Source organism: Pterocles gutturalis, unplaced genomic scaffold, assembly GCF_000699245.1.
Source record: "Pterocles gutturalis isolate BGI_N339 unplaced genomic scaffold, ASM69924v1 scaffold937, whole genome shotgun sequence".
Lineage (NCBI taxonomy): Eukaryota > Metazoa > Chordata > Aves > Pterocliformes > Pteroclidae > Pterocles > Pterocles gutturalis.
The window spans coordinates 93888-111061 of record NW_010109846.1 but is presented as its reverse complement, the minus strand read 5'-3'; the positions used below and the strand labels follow the sequence as shown (position 1 = coordinate 111061).

Genomic DNA, 17174 nt, shown 5'->3' with positions numbered 1-17174 from the left:
GATTTCACTGCTGAGAGGTAAGACTATCTCACTAGTATGATAACTGTTCAATGTAGCTCGAAAAAAATAGACACCTTCACATTGTTCTGTCAAAATCGTGAGATCTAAGAAGGGGTTTGACAAAGGCAAAAAACACTAAAGAATTATAGCTCAAGTTTGAATCAAAACCTGAAACTTACACAGTTTGCTAGGAGTAAGAGTTTCTTTTTTGAAGTGATGTGCAAAAATGGAAGAACATGACCATTCTAAAAATACACTGTGATCTGATTTACAAAATGTTTGCAGTTGTAGAATGGCCTCATAAAATAGATTTTTTTCATTGTGTTATTTCAATGAGACAAGGTTCTAAACTATTGATTCTTAGAAGATATAATCAATTAACACTTTTCTGATGTTTATCTTATGAACCAGAAGAATTTTGTGTTTAGTTTGGTACAAATTATTTATAGGATGTTTATTCTGTTTTCACTACGTCAATTTGTCATTACATGACTACTTAGAAAGAACTTCAGATTTCAGAATTTGACTAAATAGCGCAACTATGAAAATGCAACCAAACTTTCCACTGTCAAACTTTCCACTTCATTATGTCTTTCTCCAAAACTTAACATTTGCTATTACCTGGCTGAATTCCCCCAGGAGAAATGGTGCCATTTCACCCGGGGAAATTGCAAAATGGACAGAGTCCGCATCATAAGAAAACCATTTTGGACTAATAAAATTTTTCCATTAAAAACATTTATTTTAGTAATGGTTAAACTAACCCTGTTTTTTCCCAGCAGTTAATAATTTCAATGTAGTTAAACATTACCCTTTAAATTAATCTATTGTTGATTTCTTGATGACAAATTAGCTTGGTAGTAAATGTATCTATGTGAAAAACACAGCAAAAAACTACTAGCCAGTCAATGTAGTATGTCATGCAAAGATTAAAGACAATATTATTATAACATGATACAAGACCTATGAGGAGAAATAAGGGATAGAATTTTTATTGAACTATATGTTCCAGTTCTCTTGGGCATTTACTGATCAGGAAAAGTGACACATTCTCTCTTGAAATTCAAGTACTGGTGGGGTTTTTTTTTTTGCCAAACTGCTTCTTTATGATATAACTTTTCTGGTTCCACTTAAAAAGTAAAATAAAAAAATGTCAATAGCATCATCAATGGGCTAAAAATATTAAGGTCTTTTTTGAAAATGAATCAGGTGCTGATATTGAACTGTACTTTTTCATCCTTTGTCTCACTGTTCAAATGATAATTTCTTCCACAGCCACCATTAAATCTTGATCTATTCCAGCTCTCTGTATGGGTCATTGATTCTAGATGTACCATGGTTATTTTTAAATGTTTCCCTTTCGTAGAGAAAAAGAGGGCTGTCTAGAGCCAGATGGGTAACTTCACACTTCATTTATCAAACCCAATGCATTAGACTCCACCCTCTCTTTCCCACTATTGCTGTTACATTTCCATATAATTTGGTAACAATTTTCATTATCATACAGTGACCCTAAAAAGCCTACACAGGTTTGCATGGTTAGTCAAAAATTCCCAGCTGTTCCTTTACCCCGGCGTTGTTACAGTAGAATCACCCTTTCCTCAATAAGCTGAACAGTGACCTTCTATAAGCAGAGGTCAAGAAGGGGTCAGTTCAAAGGGCTCGAGCAGCTCTTTAACAGCTATAACAACCTGTCCATCAGGCACTATCACGCAGTATAAACAAATCTGGGGCTTCAGAAACTCTGGACCATTTCTGTTAACACTTAGAGGACATTCATTGAGCCCTACCTGAAGTATTTTGGATCACTACCACTCAACGTAGAACAACTTGAATCCCTAGAAGACCTGCTCAGACACTTCAGATACCAATGACATCTTTGAGTCAGAAGTATACGAAAGGACAAGCCATAACGCTAAGTGCACGACTATGTGTTTGGACTACAGAGCTGAAATGAAAACTTAATGAATAATTTCAGTTGGCTAATATGCAGAAACACTGGTACAGCTTAAAGCAAAGAACACAAGGACACGCTTTAACCAAGCAGATACATACACATATCAGAACAGTTCACATGCCTTTCTCTGAGGAAAGCTGCATTTCAAAAAGTTGAATTAATTTTTGTTAACAGTTCCCAGCTTGTATTTTTTTTATTTAAGGTATCAATGACACAAATAAAACCCATGAAACAGAATGCCTGCACAATTCTACAAAGACCAAGTGCAGAGTAGTTTTTGCCAGCTGCCCTCCTTTCATTGACCTAAATTTCTTGAAGTTGTACTGTTCATAATGTGCTCTCTAATGCACAATGTAAGGTAATTAGAGTCATCTGTATTTAACTTCCAGAGGAAAAAAAAATTCTATTATCTAATCTCGCTGATCCCCTGATAGCCTGTTGAAAGTAAAATACTGTAACCTATTGCCTGCCCTTTGACAAGTGCTAATTATTTCCTGTCCGAGCACATTTTTCTCATGTAATTCCAAAGTACACAACAGACTGATCTCTAAAACATGGGCAGCCCTGCCAGTACCACAGCGGACGTTTTATAACTTTCACCACCGTATGCTTGATGGCTACCACAGCCAGTGCTTCATTCCAGACATCTAGCCAAAGCTTTGATGAAGTAAAGCGAGGTGTATGGTAACAGTCTGTTTATGCAGATCATATGGATGAGCCTCTCAGATAGGTCAGTCACTGGGATGGGAAACATCAAGTGGAAAGAAAAAGGATTATGGATATTTAATACTCCAAGGACACTTTATTTCAGAACTTGCAAGGCACAATGATCTTGAAATTTTCTTTCAGGTGTTTAGTTTTACGGAGGTCTGCACTTTGTCTGCTTCTGCCTCTCCCTACCCCCACCCAGGAACTTCGGGGTTTCTGTGTTGGAGACTCGGTTCTGTCTGCAACTGCAGCGCTGGCTCCAGCCGCTGACGGCACGGCGCGTAGGGGCCAGAAACACCGCGACCACGTTACTTTTAAATGACTAAAAAGATACTCCACTCATTAGAATCGTTTAGCCTTTCCCTATCTCTAGGAAGCTTTCTATTCTGGTTCACAACAAAGATGTGTGTGTGATTCCCATAAGTGATTCCCTCTGTTTCCAATGGAGCCAAACCACTCGCATTTTTTAGTAAGCATGTCGACGGAACGCAAAGATGCCCACACAAAAAAAACCCTGGAATTCCTCAAAAAGGAAGAAACAACACCCACATGATGATATGAACAATACTGTAGACTCACCTTACTAAGCTCTTGTCCACTCTGAGATCTTAAATGATTAGTATACAAATAAACATTCCATACTCACAGGAACACAGACTTATAAAACACAGACTAATTCGTAACAATAACTGCTACCATGTAATGACATTTAATTTTTATCTAAAGCTTCTAAAATGTTTCAAGTCCACTCACCGTAATTATTTGGAACAGCAAAGTCACTCAAGTATCGTATCCAATACCTACAATTAACTTTTTAAAGTCAATCTCATAGAATTTTCAGGAATTTCCCAAAATTATACACTAACAAAACACAAGAGAACTCCCTTAACTGGAACATTTAGTGCAGGTAAAAAAAAATCACGTCAATTACATGATAATTTTAATTAACAAAATCTCATTAAAAAATACTTATGACTAAAAACTATGCCTAATTGTAAGCACAGGACACCTCTTGGTTTTAAAGGAAAGCTGTATATTTGGTAGAAAAACTTCACAGAATGTTAGATATTTTATGCAAATAACAAAAAAACTGAGTTATTATTAAATGAGTATAAGTCTACAGCTTTTAGAAATAGATGTGATAAAAGGTGACATCAACTCATTTAGCAGCTAAAGAGAAGAACACAAGGTGGCACACACTGGCAATTCCCTTTTTTGATTCACGTATTTCTGAAAGAACTAGAAGCATGATGCACTCCAGTAACAAACTTTTTCAAATAAAAACAACTTTTTAAAATTGTCAACAACATCAGCTGGTTTATTACCACAGTAATACATTCAATTTAATAACTCAAGTATAATAAGAGTCATTTGATGTGAAGCATAGCAACATGGCCATTGGTGACAATCTCACCCAACACAACCCAGTTAACACTGATAGGACACCATGAGACAACACGAGGATCATGAAGAAAGCAGACAAGAAGGGTACGGCATTGGAGGCCAGCAAGAAGTATTGCTCATGTTGTTAACAATATAAGGAAAACCTGAGGGCACTTAAGGTGATACCAATCCTCAAATATGTATGCCGCCTATCAAGCTACTATCAACAGATTGCATTATCTAAGCACAAGAAGGGAGCACTCTGCCTCACAAAGTAACTCAAACCAGAAGCTGAAACATTGACTATTCCATTCGAGGAAAAATGCTATATGAACAGTAAAAATTCTGATTTTTTTTTTTTTTAAAGTCAACTTGCCCCCTCCCCCAAGGGGATTTGTGGGATTATATTTGATATACTTGTTTTTAATTTTATTATCTATTTTTCAAAAACTTCTCACCTTTCTGTCCATTCTTTACGCAGCTTCTGTCGCTCCGTAAGAACAATCAAGAAGCAGTTGATGGTTTCATTCCTTTGTTCTTCAATTTGTTCCTCTTTTCCAATTTCAGAGAGGACCAGGCTTGTCTTAAAGGGAAAAAAAAAAACCCACAAAAATTATAATCTAGAAATAGGAAACAATGTGTAAAATTAATAAAAAGCCCATAAGCAAATAAGGACAGTAAATCAATAGCTTTTTTTATTACAGTTCCACTGCTGACAAATCAATACAGTAAATGATGGTTAGAAATGGCCACCATATATTTGGTATTTAATCAATGTACATGGCACGTAAGGTAAACCTTAAAATCTCACTGCCTTAAGTAACACAACAAAACGTCATGCATTCTAGCTCTCATTTTTTTGAGACATAATTATTTTCTTTTCTAAATATTTTCTTGTATCAAATCATATCAGAAATGTTTTCCTCAAAACAGCATTTGTTTGGGGGATTTCACCCTCCCCTTTGATCCTTGGTGAAGCTACAGAAGAAAATACCTGTTTGTGTTGTATCTTCTGAAAGGAATTTCTGATGATGCGCCCATGTTCTCTTTATTGTTAAATATTTCAGGTAAACAAGTAGTAAAACTCTACCTTTTTTATTTATGGATTAAATTAAAAATTGATAAAATAAATATATATACACACAATGGATTTAAGTCACCTGTGAAGCAGTGAAGTCTCTGCAGACTAGAAGTTCCTGGCCTTCCCAAATGTTGTGCAGACAGTTCATGTTGAGGTAACAGAACTTCACATCTTCTTATTGTTCCTCATCCACCCAGCAAGCCAACTCCAACCCCCTCACTCCACCTCTGCCTCCAACTTCTAACTCACCCACCAGTTTCTCCTCTTCTTTCCCCTGATGTCTGCCAGTTTGGGAAAGAAACAGCCTTGGTGGATGCTCACGCTGCTAACACACATCAAGCAGCGTACACGTGCTGACTTGACGTGCAGCCACACCAGAGACCTTGAGTCGATGCTGCAGTCCTCCTTCCACGAACATATTCCATCTGCCTTTCTCGCCTTAACCAGCCACCAAGATTCACTTCATTATTTTTGCTATTCTAACCTCCAGTCACATGTTCTGCAAACGTATCAAAGTATCCACATGCTTTTGTGAAGGGTGAGTTGAAGGGACAGAATGCTTGCACAAACCTATTTCTTTCCACAGAAAAGGAGGCAAAAAATACGTTTCTAACCTGAGCAGTTGTGGAATTGAGTCTGAAAACACAACTCAAGCATCACCAGTGCAACTGGTACTCCCAGCATAGCCTCTCTTATAGGAACAAGATGACAAAAAACATGGCATACATATTGCCCCCTCCTCAACATCACATACACATCATATTCTGCCCTGCCCAAATGTACACCCACTGAAATTCCTCTGGGGATTCTGTGAGATAAATGGTTGTTGTTACCTTCAGTTTGTGAAAACAGGAAGATCTATCCTTGGCCTGACAGCTTTTTTTCCCCACAAGACTAATATGCAGACTATACATTTCTTAAACTATGTAATTTTACTACACCAACATCAGGTGATAAGAAGCAAAAAGCATCTTTCTCCCCACCTCCCAGCTCTATTAGCTGGCCTCCCAAAAGGCATTAACCCGTCATATGGGACTTATACATCAAAAAGAACATTTTCTTGTAAAACCCCAAAATGTTCAAAACTCTGTCTATACAGATCACATTCTTGACCCTGCTTTGACACTACAAAGCAAACAAAAAGCCAGAGAGTATTTTCAGATAAGGATTCCCTGACATGGGTTTCCCTTGCGCTGACCTACAACATCTTTTCCACAAGCTCTAATATCCGCCAGCTTCAACAATCCTGATCTCACAGCCTCACTGCCAGCAGCTGCACAGTTTCAAGCAGGATTTGATCAAGGACTTCAGCATGTGAGAACACGCTCACATGAGATGTATGTTCTTTAATTGGTATAAATTAACACTCATCATTCAGAATAAATATAGATATTAAAGCTTTAACTTTTATATTTACCACGTGCAAGATGTGACCCAGCACTATAACTAAAGCTTTCTCCGTGTTACAGGGTGATCAGACTGTAGCTATACAACCAGGTCACAGTACACCAAGATTTCCTTTTCGGAATCCTTGGATGGCCTTATTCATCATAATGGGATAGGGAAATCCACTGGTGATAGTGTAGAGGTCTACTTCTTTCCAAGACTGTAGAAAAGCCCCAAGTTTAACGATGCTGTGCCTCACAAAGCTGAAAGCATTGTTATTTGCAGGCAGCAAACATCAAGATCCCCTAAATACGAGATTCAAAAAGCATAGAGTATGGAGAACTAATAGCTCCTAAAGAATTTTCAGTTAAAAATCTGATGAAAAGATGATGTGATTAGAGTATTATCAGTCAGAGAAGATGGGTGACCACTTCTCCTGGTATTCACAATCACATAATGCTTTTGTACGAATTCTGCTGGCCTGGACAAATCACTGCTCTGGCACCGAGCTCTCCTACCTGAAGTCCTGTCCGTCTACAGGAACAGCATAATTCTGGAAAGTGAACATAACTGAATTTTTACTGAGAACCATTATATTGCCCCAGCCCTCTGTGAACACCTTTACATGGTGATGCACGCAGTTCAAGCCAAACTCATGGTTCGACACTGGCATCATCAAGGCTTCTTTGCTGAGCCCTGGGAGTACAGTTGCAGCTACCTGGAGGGTGAAATAGTGCTATTAAGCAACATACACAACAATACATAGCAATTGAACTGATTTACTTGTTTTCGAAGAGTGTCGAGGGCAGTAAGGTTACCCAGAACGCGAGTGCAGGGCCAGATACACAGCTTTTATAGAGGCATTTCTTAATAACTCGCTATTCTTATCATCTCAATAAAAACCCCAAATTGCAGCAAATAAAGCAGCATTCTGGGTAAAATAATACTATAAAACACCTTCCTATGAAAGTTTTCTTTTCCATGTAACTTGTTTTGGGATTTATTTTTAACAAGGGGATTCAATATACACCTTGACTGATAAAGGTCAAGGGTTCAAGAAACTCGGTCAGAGATGTTATCAGCTGGGAAAGCCATTTCCTCACATCAACACTGATAAAAATCCATCAGAAACCCAGCCAATACCACCCCTCCTCTAAAGGGCAGGAATGACCTTCTTTTGAACATCACTATTCTTGCACATCCTATCAAAGAAAATCTGACCTTGTGTCTCAATTCTTTTAATGTTCTTTAATGACAGATAATTGTCTGCAGAGGCCCCCTTTGCCCAACGCTGAGTGACGCCTTCACTTTTCTGAACGGGACTCAACACCGACCCGAGTTTTTCAGCACACTTGGGACACAGGGCAGCAGAGTAAATAAACAATGCAACCAGCTCTACAGCCTGTCTTATCTCATCCTTGTGTTCACAGAGATTCTTGAGGGTGGTAATGTTTACAAATTGTTGAAACTTTCTTTCTTCTGCTTCCTGAGCTAGCAAAAACATATCCTGGACAACCTAAGCAACGAGATTACGCAAATTGCTTATCACTTGAGGGAAGCAACTTCTTGTCTCATTAGCCAGCATTTCTCTTTAATAAATAGTACTGTCAATATTTTCAGAAAATCTTCCCCAATTCTCCTTACAGATCTGTTAATGTATTTAGGGCATTTTCTTGTAAATCCCAAGTGGTATGGTCTTAAAAAACACACACACACCCCACCACTCAAAAAAAGCCCAAAGCTATATAGGCGTATATATAGAGAGCAGTTGCCAATCCAGCCTTCTATGTTAAAGATAATACATAGGAAATTATAGCCTTTACCTTCCTCCTGGTACAGTCTAGTGCTCTACTGACATATCAGGCAACAGCCATCAGACCATCTTCTCTTATCACGTAAGGAAGTAAGGTACTAAGATAAGATTTTAAGAGACCCATATGATACTCATACCCACTGACAAAATACATCAGTGACACGGGAGTGAACGGAAGCTGTTATAATCAAGTCTTACTATTCACCCAGGATACACACTCAAAATTAGGTTCCTTTTATTTGTCCTAACAAAGCTAATCTAGGTATTGTAACAAGATTAGGACAATATTTTATTCTCTTAGATACACAGCAGAGGAAATTATGTCCCAACATACACAGGCCATTGCTCTGCTTAACTGTATGTACCCGGGTGAATATCACGACATGCTTACAAGCAAGCAAAAAAAAAAAAAAAAAAGCACCCTTAAACATTCCAAAGCCCACACTTTTAGTCTTTTAAAGCTCGATTTTCCTTCCTTCAATACAGACCTCTTGAGGAGTGAGGCTCAAGGTTAGAAACATTGTACAGCTGGAGACACAAAGCCTGGTATTCTGTCAAACAAATTAGCCTTCAGTCTGAACTAAAGTGGCACTTGGGACAGTTTGTCTCTTGGTCCCACTTTATTGGGTCAACAAATCAGATTTTTCAGTGTGAGTTAAGATTTAACTTACTCACCACCAGTTTAACTAGGATAAAGCTTCTGAACCTTTACAAACCACTTCTACTTTAAGACAGCAGTCATCTCTCAATAATCAATGACTAAGACAAAAAGGAAAAACAAAGTGCAAAATCTGTAAGCAGGGCTAAAATTTTAAATGTCATTCTGTATCTTCCTTGTTCTTTTGTGACTTTATTTTGCTCTTAGGGCAAAAAGTATCCCAATGAAAGTCTGTAAAACTAGAACACTGTGCCTTTTAGAGGGAGGGGGGAAAGAAAAGAACCTGAAATCTATTAAGCCATGTTAATTTAACATGTCATAACTTCTACGTGATAAAAAAGCTAGTAATTGCTTACAAACCACTGCTCATTTCTTCTTTACTTTTAAAAGTTTTACTTAAAATATGAGCAAACGCACTCATTTTCATTGATGCGATGGAAGCAGCCAATATGGTTTAAGTTATCACCCAGTAATTTGGGCACATTAAACCCAATTCTCTGCCTTTTGTTTATTAATCCACTATGCCAGATATCACAGTTTCACTCAGCAACCCTCATGTTTTGGATGATATTGAAAAATGGCTCCTGTTTGTCAAAGAAAGTAAAAAAAAAAAAAAAAAAAAAGGTAAAGAGGAAAAAAGTGTTGTTTATAGAAGCCAGCTGCTCCGGCTTCGGCGCCAGCAGCTCTTCATCCTGCTATTTTACGCTCGCAACCCCCACTGCCCCCACTGGCACAGGTACAACTAAATGTTGACTTCAATGCTTCAGAGAGCACTCAACTGATTCTGTACATGATTAATTGCCAAAGACATGGCTGACCATATGGAACAGAGAAAGCATCAAGTAATTCATACTTCTGTATATGATCATTTGGCCCCTGTTGTTTTAATGTACAGGAAAGAGCTAGTATAGCACAGACCTGGTGTCTTGCCCTTGACAGCCCATTAAGAAATCTCAAAGCACCTAGTTGAAGTTATGCTGTTGGCTTTTCAATAGCAGCCTAATAAAACAGAAGCAAAGCTTTCCAACTAGTCTTAAATCTTTCACATACAGTACATTAACCACTGCTGCTAAAACAACTGGTTTCTTATGATAGGAAATGGGATTTGATTTCTAGCCTCTGCATACTTACTGAAAGCCTTTTTCTGACCTTTGGAGGGTTTACAAAATCATTGTTCGTTTTTCCTGCCATTTTCCCAGCTTCTTGCCATGGTGATCCTAATAGATTTGTTTAAGGTTCAGTACATTCTACTCTTACTAGCTGTTATATGCAAACTGTACAATGAAGGGAGGCTCATGGGAGTGGAAAGGAAAGAAATTATTATTAACTGTTTTCTTCCTGAGAGTCAGAGAAGTCACTGAAACATCTAAAACATAATTTACTTTTAAAGAGCCTATAAAACAAAACAAAAAAATTCCTGAAAAGAAGCAATATACTAGTGTGTGCTTTCTTTTATCAGACTGCAGACAAATCATCAAATTTCATTTGAGAAGGAAGAACAATTTATTTTAAAGCTGTAGTATTCTCAAGGATGTCTGACATGGAGCGCAATGAAAAGAAAAAGGTGCAGACTTGGAATATATGTCAGTATCATTAACTGCTTTATATTAGTTTTATCTACCGTTAACATCTTTTCAGTCATATGCAGTCAAAGAAAAATGTTTAAATAATGTTTCCCTGCCAAGGTTCTTAAGATGACAGTGCTAAAAAGTTAATCCCCATCCTCACAGATCTTCTGGCAGTTTTGACATATGTTGGCAAGGATGTACTTGCTGGCACCTTCCATTAGAAAATATTTACATGGAGTTTTCTTGTCTGCGGATTTTCTAGTTGTCTAAATGATCCTCATGGTCTGAAGGGCCTTGTGTGGGAAATCCTAATCATTAGACATTCATCAGTGGTAATTTCCCAGGCTACTGAATTCAGCTAACACTCTTAATGCTCCAACAGAATACATGAATAATCCACAAGGCAGCATAAAACTCCATAAGCATTCTGGTTATTGATAAAGCACTTCCAACAGTAACGCAGATTGTCTTCAAGTCAAATAGTATGTCTGTATCTAAATAAAATACAAAGGAATACAGAATTTTATGAAAGACGTAATTTTTGTATTTTTGTAAAGTAAAAGGAGTGGAGGATCAAGTTTCTGGTGTGAAACCGTTGCCACAAAGATTATATGTTCTCCCCACCATTCTATTCAATGGCACACATCTAAACTAAGCAAGTACATAACCCAATTAGAGAGCAGAATGCTTAAAGGTGGACATATGCTTCGGCTCTATAGACAAGACTAAATGCATTAAAATGTAGGGAGCCCTGCCTCTCTTTGAGGTATTCACTGCTGACAACAAAGGATGAATACCTGACTTGATAGATGAGCAGTTCGACCCAGAAAAACCTACAGAGAGTACATCACTTAGACATTTCCAAAGAAGCTTTAGGTCTTGTCTACACTAGAAAGTCGCACCATTTAAGTATACCTGTGGAGCTAAAGCAGTACATTTTCCGGCTATATGAGTTTAAAGGTAATAAATTAAACCAGGAAGAGTTTATCTGGAAATAACCGCTACCTTTATGCCTATATAAGTGTATTTATACTAAGGTCTTGAACCATATATTTAGGAAAAAGGAATCCAAACAGAAACAATGACAAAGTAATTTTTGATTACTCTGGCATGCCAAAACTGAACGAATTTCCAGTGGGAAAAAAAAACTTTTTCACTGCATGATTCAATACTGTTATGATAGGTCTCTGAAAGATTTTCAATATTTAGTTATAAAAGAAAAAAAAGTATAAAGATCAAGACTTTCAAAACATTTTTGCTGCACTAATCAGTTTGGCAATGTTCTAAAGATGAAGTATAACCCATCTCACCAAGAAAGAGCAACCAAACCACTGAAGATATTTGGAATAAGAGTGGCTTACCACCTTCAGATGCATGGGTGAGTGAAAGGTTACCCTTTAGCCACATTCTCCCAGAGCATGGCCCCTCCACCTCGGAATCATCAATAGCACAAAGACTGAAGCAGGCCTACCATGCATAGTGGATTATATGAAGTGTAAAACATTGCGGGGAAAAAGCTTTTGAAAGAAGTCAGGAAAAAGAAATCAGGCTTGCAAGAAGATCCAGCTGACAGGCTAGTCCCTAACAAGTGAATATGTTTGAAAACACTGTGAATGCAAGAAAAGAACGCGCCTTTTGTTTCCAAACCTACAGTGTGTCTTTACCCCAACTGTTGCCTGCATGGCTGAACATATGTTTTCTGAACAAGAACTGAAGCAGAAAGCGTTCTTTGTTATAAGTCAACCCTTGGTACACACCTCCCTTTTCCCATTTGGGTCACATGCAAACAGTAGTTACGCTGAACACTGAAGTTCTGAAGGACTGCACAGCAGCCTATGCTTCAGTGACTATCTACTATTGCCGAAACCAGTTGAGCTAAGGTGCAATACCAGACTCACTTCACTAACGTGCACACCGGACAGCTTACATTTTGCAACACTGCATCATGCCGAGTACAACCTGCACAGGCGCACTCAGCCAGCAGACCAAATTTTCAGTGACAACATTTATGTGCTCTTCTAACAAGCACTGAAGAATCATATAATAAATGATTTTATGTGTTCAAAAGAATTTAAAAAGTACGCTATAAGTATAATTTTCTTAGCACATACAAATTAACATAATCAGATATTATGAATAATTTAGGGAGGGAGGAAAAGAAAAAATGATGGGCTTCAAAGCCAGAAGTAGGTAATACCATCTCACAAAACACTGAAGTGAACTCGTTTGAATTAAATACTCATATAATTTTGCTGCTTCTAACGAAATTATTCTACACGTAAGCAAGGCTTTGCTTTGACTTATCTAATTTATAGTGAAGCCTTAATACACTAAGCTACATACAGCTTCTCTTAAAATGTCTACAGATGCAGACTTGTACCAAAACCTCCAAACTGGACACCCAGTCCTTGCAGCGCTCAAAATACAAACTGGCTTCACTAAACTTAATATTATTGGTCAGGGGAAAAATTATTTTTAAACATGCCCCAAATATGAAGAAAGATGGAACAGAGTGAGTGAGAGGTTATGAATTTATTGTTGCATTTTTATCTGTGACTATTTTAGTGTTTAATTCCATGTCATATTACTGATTTCCTTGAAAAGCACATCTTAGTATCTATTTAGCACGGAAAAGCCTAGAACACCATTTTTCTCCCACTGCTAAAGCCACTACCTGTTGCCATCATGCCACTTACTGCCTTAGCCACAATACTTCCTAGCACAATGCCTGGTAAAACTTCAGCTGTGCAATAATTTGGAATGTACTCTCAATGCCATTATTTTAACTGAAATAATTTAAACCACAGAAAGCCAACCTACAGAATGGGTTAAACACTGCAGAATGAAGAAGCTGCAAGCCGCCATCAAATGAAATAGCACAAGCCACTTATGTCCAGAAGTGCTTGTGGGCATACTCTGGCTAAAATGCATGCCATAGAAGAGCAATTTAGCACATATGCAAGATAACCACATACAGCTGAATCATATCTTTGGATGACATAAGGGTTTCAATGACTTGATCATCCTCACAGCAGCAAATGCACCAGGTCTGTGGATATCCCCGAGAAAGGGATTCTCGCTGTGTTGTTTCAGAACTGAAGTTTTGTCACATTTGGCTCAAGTAACAGCTTCATTACCACCAGTGACACCATGACACACCGTTACAAAGATTTAAAATTCATAATCATGTTAAGTGCAATAGTAATACCAGATGTCATAGCAAAAGGGACAGAAAAATATTTTTGATCACACTTCTGGGAAGAGCTTGGGAAATAAAACCAAACCAGAATGTGATACACTGTATATGTATTTAATGTATGGGGAATATGACATTGCCAAGCAGCAAGGAGGACACCACCACCCATTGCTAGAGGTTGATCATGACAACAGCATTTGGAAATCCATCTCTTTGCAAGCTACATTCCTTGTTACTCAACTGAAAAATAGGCAGTCTGATTTCAGTGCCTCATTCTCCTCCAGTTTTGTTCCAGTACATAAACAGATTTTTACATAAAAACATGTCCCAGGCACTTCATATATAGATCATGCAAATGGTGCCAACCAGCCATTGAGGGTGTGCAGTGCAAAGTGTACAAACAAATGCAATTTACCAGCAAATTAAAAAAATGGGAGACTGACAAAGGAGAACATCCAGAGAAGTTTACTGACTTGGCTCTCATGCAACAGTCACCCAAAATACGCACAGTCACTATGTCAGATGCAGTACTGAAGAGTAAATAGAGATTCCTCCTGGGAGGGCAGGCAACTACTTAGTTCTACTTCTTTTGCATTCAGAGCATGTTTAGGAACAAAGTTTCAAACACATCATAATATAATAGTAATATACATATGCCACCTATATATGGACACTAACTTCCCATTATAAGTGATAAAGGGGAATATATCTTACAAGTATATATAGGTAACAAATGACAAGAAAAAATACAAATGTAAAATGAATTCAGTAGTCCAGGTACACCTACAATGCTAAATAAGGCAATGCTTCACTATAATTAATACGTCTGATTAAACTTATCAAACTGTAGTCTCAAAATAAACCTACACTTTTGCCCAGAATAATTAAAAAAAACCCCACCCTCCTCCTAAATTAAAGAACATTAAAACCAAAGTAAACTCTGCCTAATCTTATACGTATATGCCTGTATACTGTTTATACAGATATACACGGACGAGGATACAACACAGCTGGCACACCTGCAGTCAGGGTTCTCGTCACATCCTGCTTTATTGCAGTATGCCATCGTGGGGCTGGAGCACTAATCCACCGTACGTGCAGGGGGACCTCCACCCCTCGCGAGGACAGGTCACCTTCCACAGAGGTTCTCATCCTCTTGGGACTCCATCCATGCCAGGAGCTCGGTAACATTTCTTGTTATTTATTGTTCTTCTGAATGCAATATATCTGTAAGCCCTACACTTTATAAGGCAGCTATTGATTGTTCTGTTTTGATGGAGTTGTGTTCCAGTAACAGACCATGCTGTACGCTGCACTTCCTGGACTTCAGGGTTGGATCCTGCCCATGTTTTCCTTTCATCAGAGAGTTCTCATGTTATGGCTATATGGATGTGATAAATACCAATATGTTAATAGTCCATTCTAATAAACTACCACTTTTCTTCCACTAATATTCCCTGATATCCCATATGGGTTTGTCTTCACTTTATTTTGATTTTGGGGAAGGATTTTTGCTCTATTTCACACTCTTAGGAAGGGAGCAATAAAGCTCTCTGTAATTAGTTTATATCCTCAGGAGAAAAAAAAGAAAAGGTTCATTTTTCATCCTTAAAAGGAAGATTATGAACTAATTAACCCAACAATTATAAGTACACACAAGGAAATATCAAGGAAGTAGCTCAGGGGCAAAATAAATCAGTTAAGAAAATTTTAAAATTTACATCCTGTCACCTACTAGCACACTACAAAAAATTCTGGAAATATTTTTATTTATAATGTAATCAAGTTCTAAATGTTGTCCATTTGTCATTCATTTTCCATGAACATTCAAGTATTTACAGATGAATACTTGAGAAAGAATTTAAAGCTTGAATGGCCAACCATTTGATAATTTCACTATATGAAAAATCTTTATATAGAGAGTTTTTATTAATGACACAGCATTCAATCAGGGAAATTAAACTCTCATCACATGGTTCATGTGCCTAACAAAGAAAACAAATAGTGTGATCAACAGATCACTGTGAATATATGCACATTGATTACTTTCTGAAACAGAAGTCACATGCTGAAGATTCTGGCAATTCAACAAATATGACAATTGCATGATGTGCTCACAAACTATGAAAATACGGTTTGACAAACAAACACCCTGTAACAATGCATTCTGTCACACTGCAGCGCGACATTCACAGCTCCTGCCTCACCATTCACTAACACTTCCTCTATAGGCGCCTGAAACAAGATACAGGTTCTCAAGTTCAGCTGCAACGTCCAACTTAACAGAGAGGTCAGAGGTGTCTGACTAATCACCTCCGCACTCTTCCAGAAGGATCAGCTAATCCACTAGTAAAAGTTAAAGCAATGTCAAGGATGTACGAACATAAAACGGCCAAGCGTCCTCAGCAGACACGCAGTGAGTACGCGCCACAACGGAGATGTTCTCCACCAACCTAAAAAAGCTCTCTGATCTTCGGCGTTGCAGCAGAAATGAAAAATAGCAGTTTGTGGAGGAGTGTTTGACCTACGTGCTCTCATACAAAAACTTCTGCCCTTAAAGATACATCATGACAAGCGATACTAGAGCTCAGAATCTCCATTTAACCTTACTATCTACTTCACATGCTGCTTTAACACAACACTGCAGGGCAAATCACACTTCACAGCACTCAGAGTCCACACAAAATATACAGTCTGTGGGAAATCATCCAAAATATGCTAATACTTCTTGCCTTAAAGAAAAAAAATTGTCATTTGATAAAAAACTGGGCTCCCTCTTCAATATTTGGATTCTGGAGTTTGTGCCCTTTTTTTTTTTTTCCTTTTAAAATTTTTAAGATGTTAGCATGCAAATTTTTTATACCTACCAATTAAATTTTCAGGGATAACTTCAGATTCATTTAGGAAAAAGTAAGCTAAAAAATTTTCATTAGGATAGGGACTGCCTGTTAACAATATGTGATTATTTTTCCACATTCATCAACAACTCTGTTGTCAAGAAGGCTGCATGATATAAGACTTATATTTGTTGTACTACTTATTTACACTCTTAAAATGCCATACATTTATTTTTTCTGTTTCACAAGAGTGTTTCCTAAATGTTTATTAACAGACAGATCTACTCTGATATAAAATTACTATGTTCTTGAGTACTAAATAATCTACTTTCAAGGTTGGCAGATATCACCCTGTTTAAACTTCTGTGACGCATCAAATCAGTTATTCTCATACTGGAGAGGTCACTATATATATTAAGTTGCTCTCTATATAACACCTATGAGAAATAATGCAGAAAGTTTAACTGAATTGGAAGAAAATTAAAACCCAAGATACAAAATGTCTGTGTCCAGAGCCTACGAGCATAGCAACTGTTATGAGGAAAAATAATATTTGGACCAAATTCATCCCAATTGATAGATTACAG

At 37.6% G+C, this 17174-nt stretch overlaps 1 protein-coding gene across 1 annotated transcript in view; it reads right to left on the bottom strand.

Annotated features, from left to right (window-relative positions):
- Nucleotides 1–4506: 4506 nt before the first annotated feature.
- The window catches only part of FTO (fat mass and obesity associated), a gene marked incomplete at both ends in the record, with an annotated part of 64376 nt that continues 51708 nt past the window's right edge, over nt 4507–17174 (bottom strand). The window contains one exon of the mRNA XM_010073086.1: nt 4507–4631. Coding sequence (XP_010071388.1) covers nt 4507–4631 — 125 coding nt within the window. The remainder of the gene's footprint in view (nt 4632–17174) is intronic.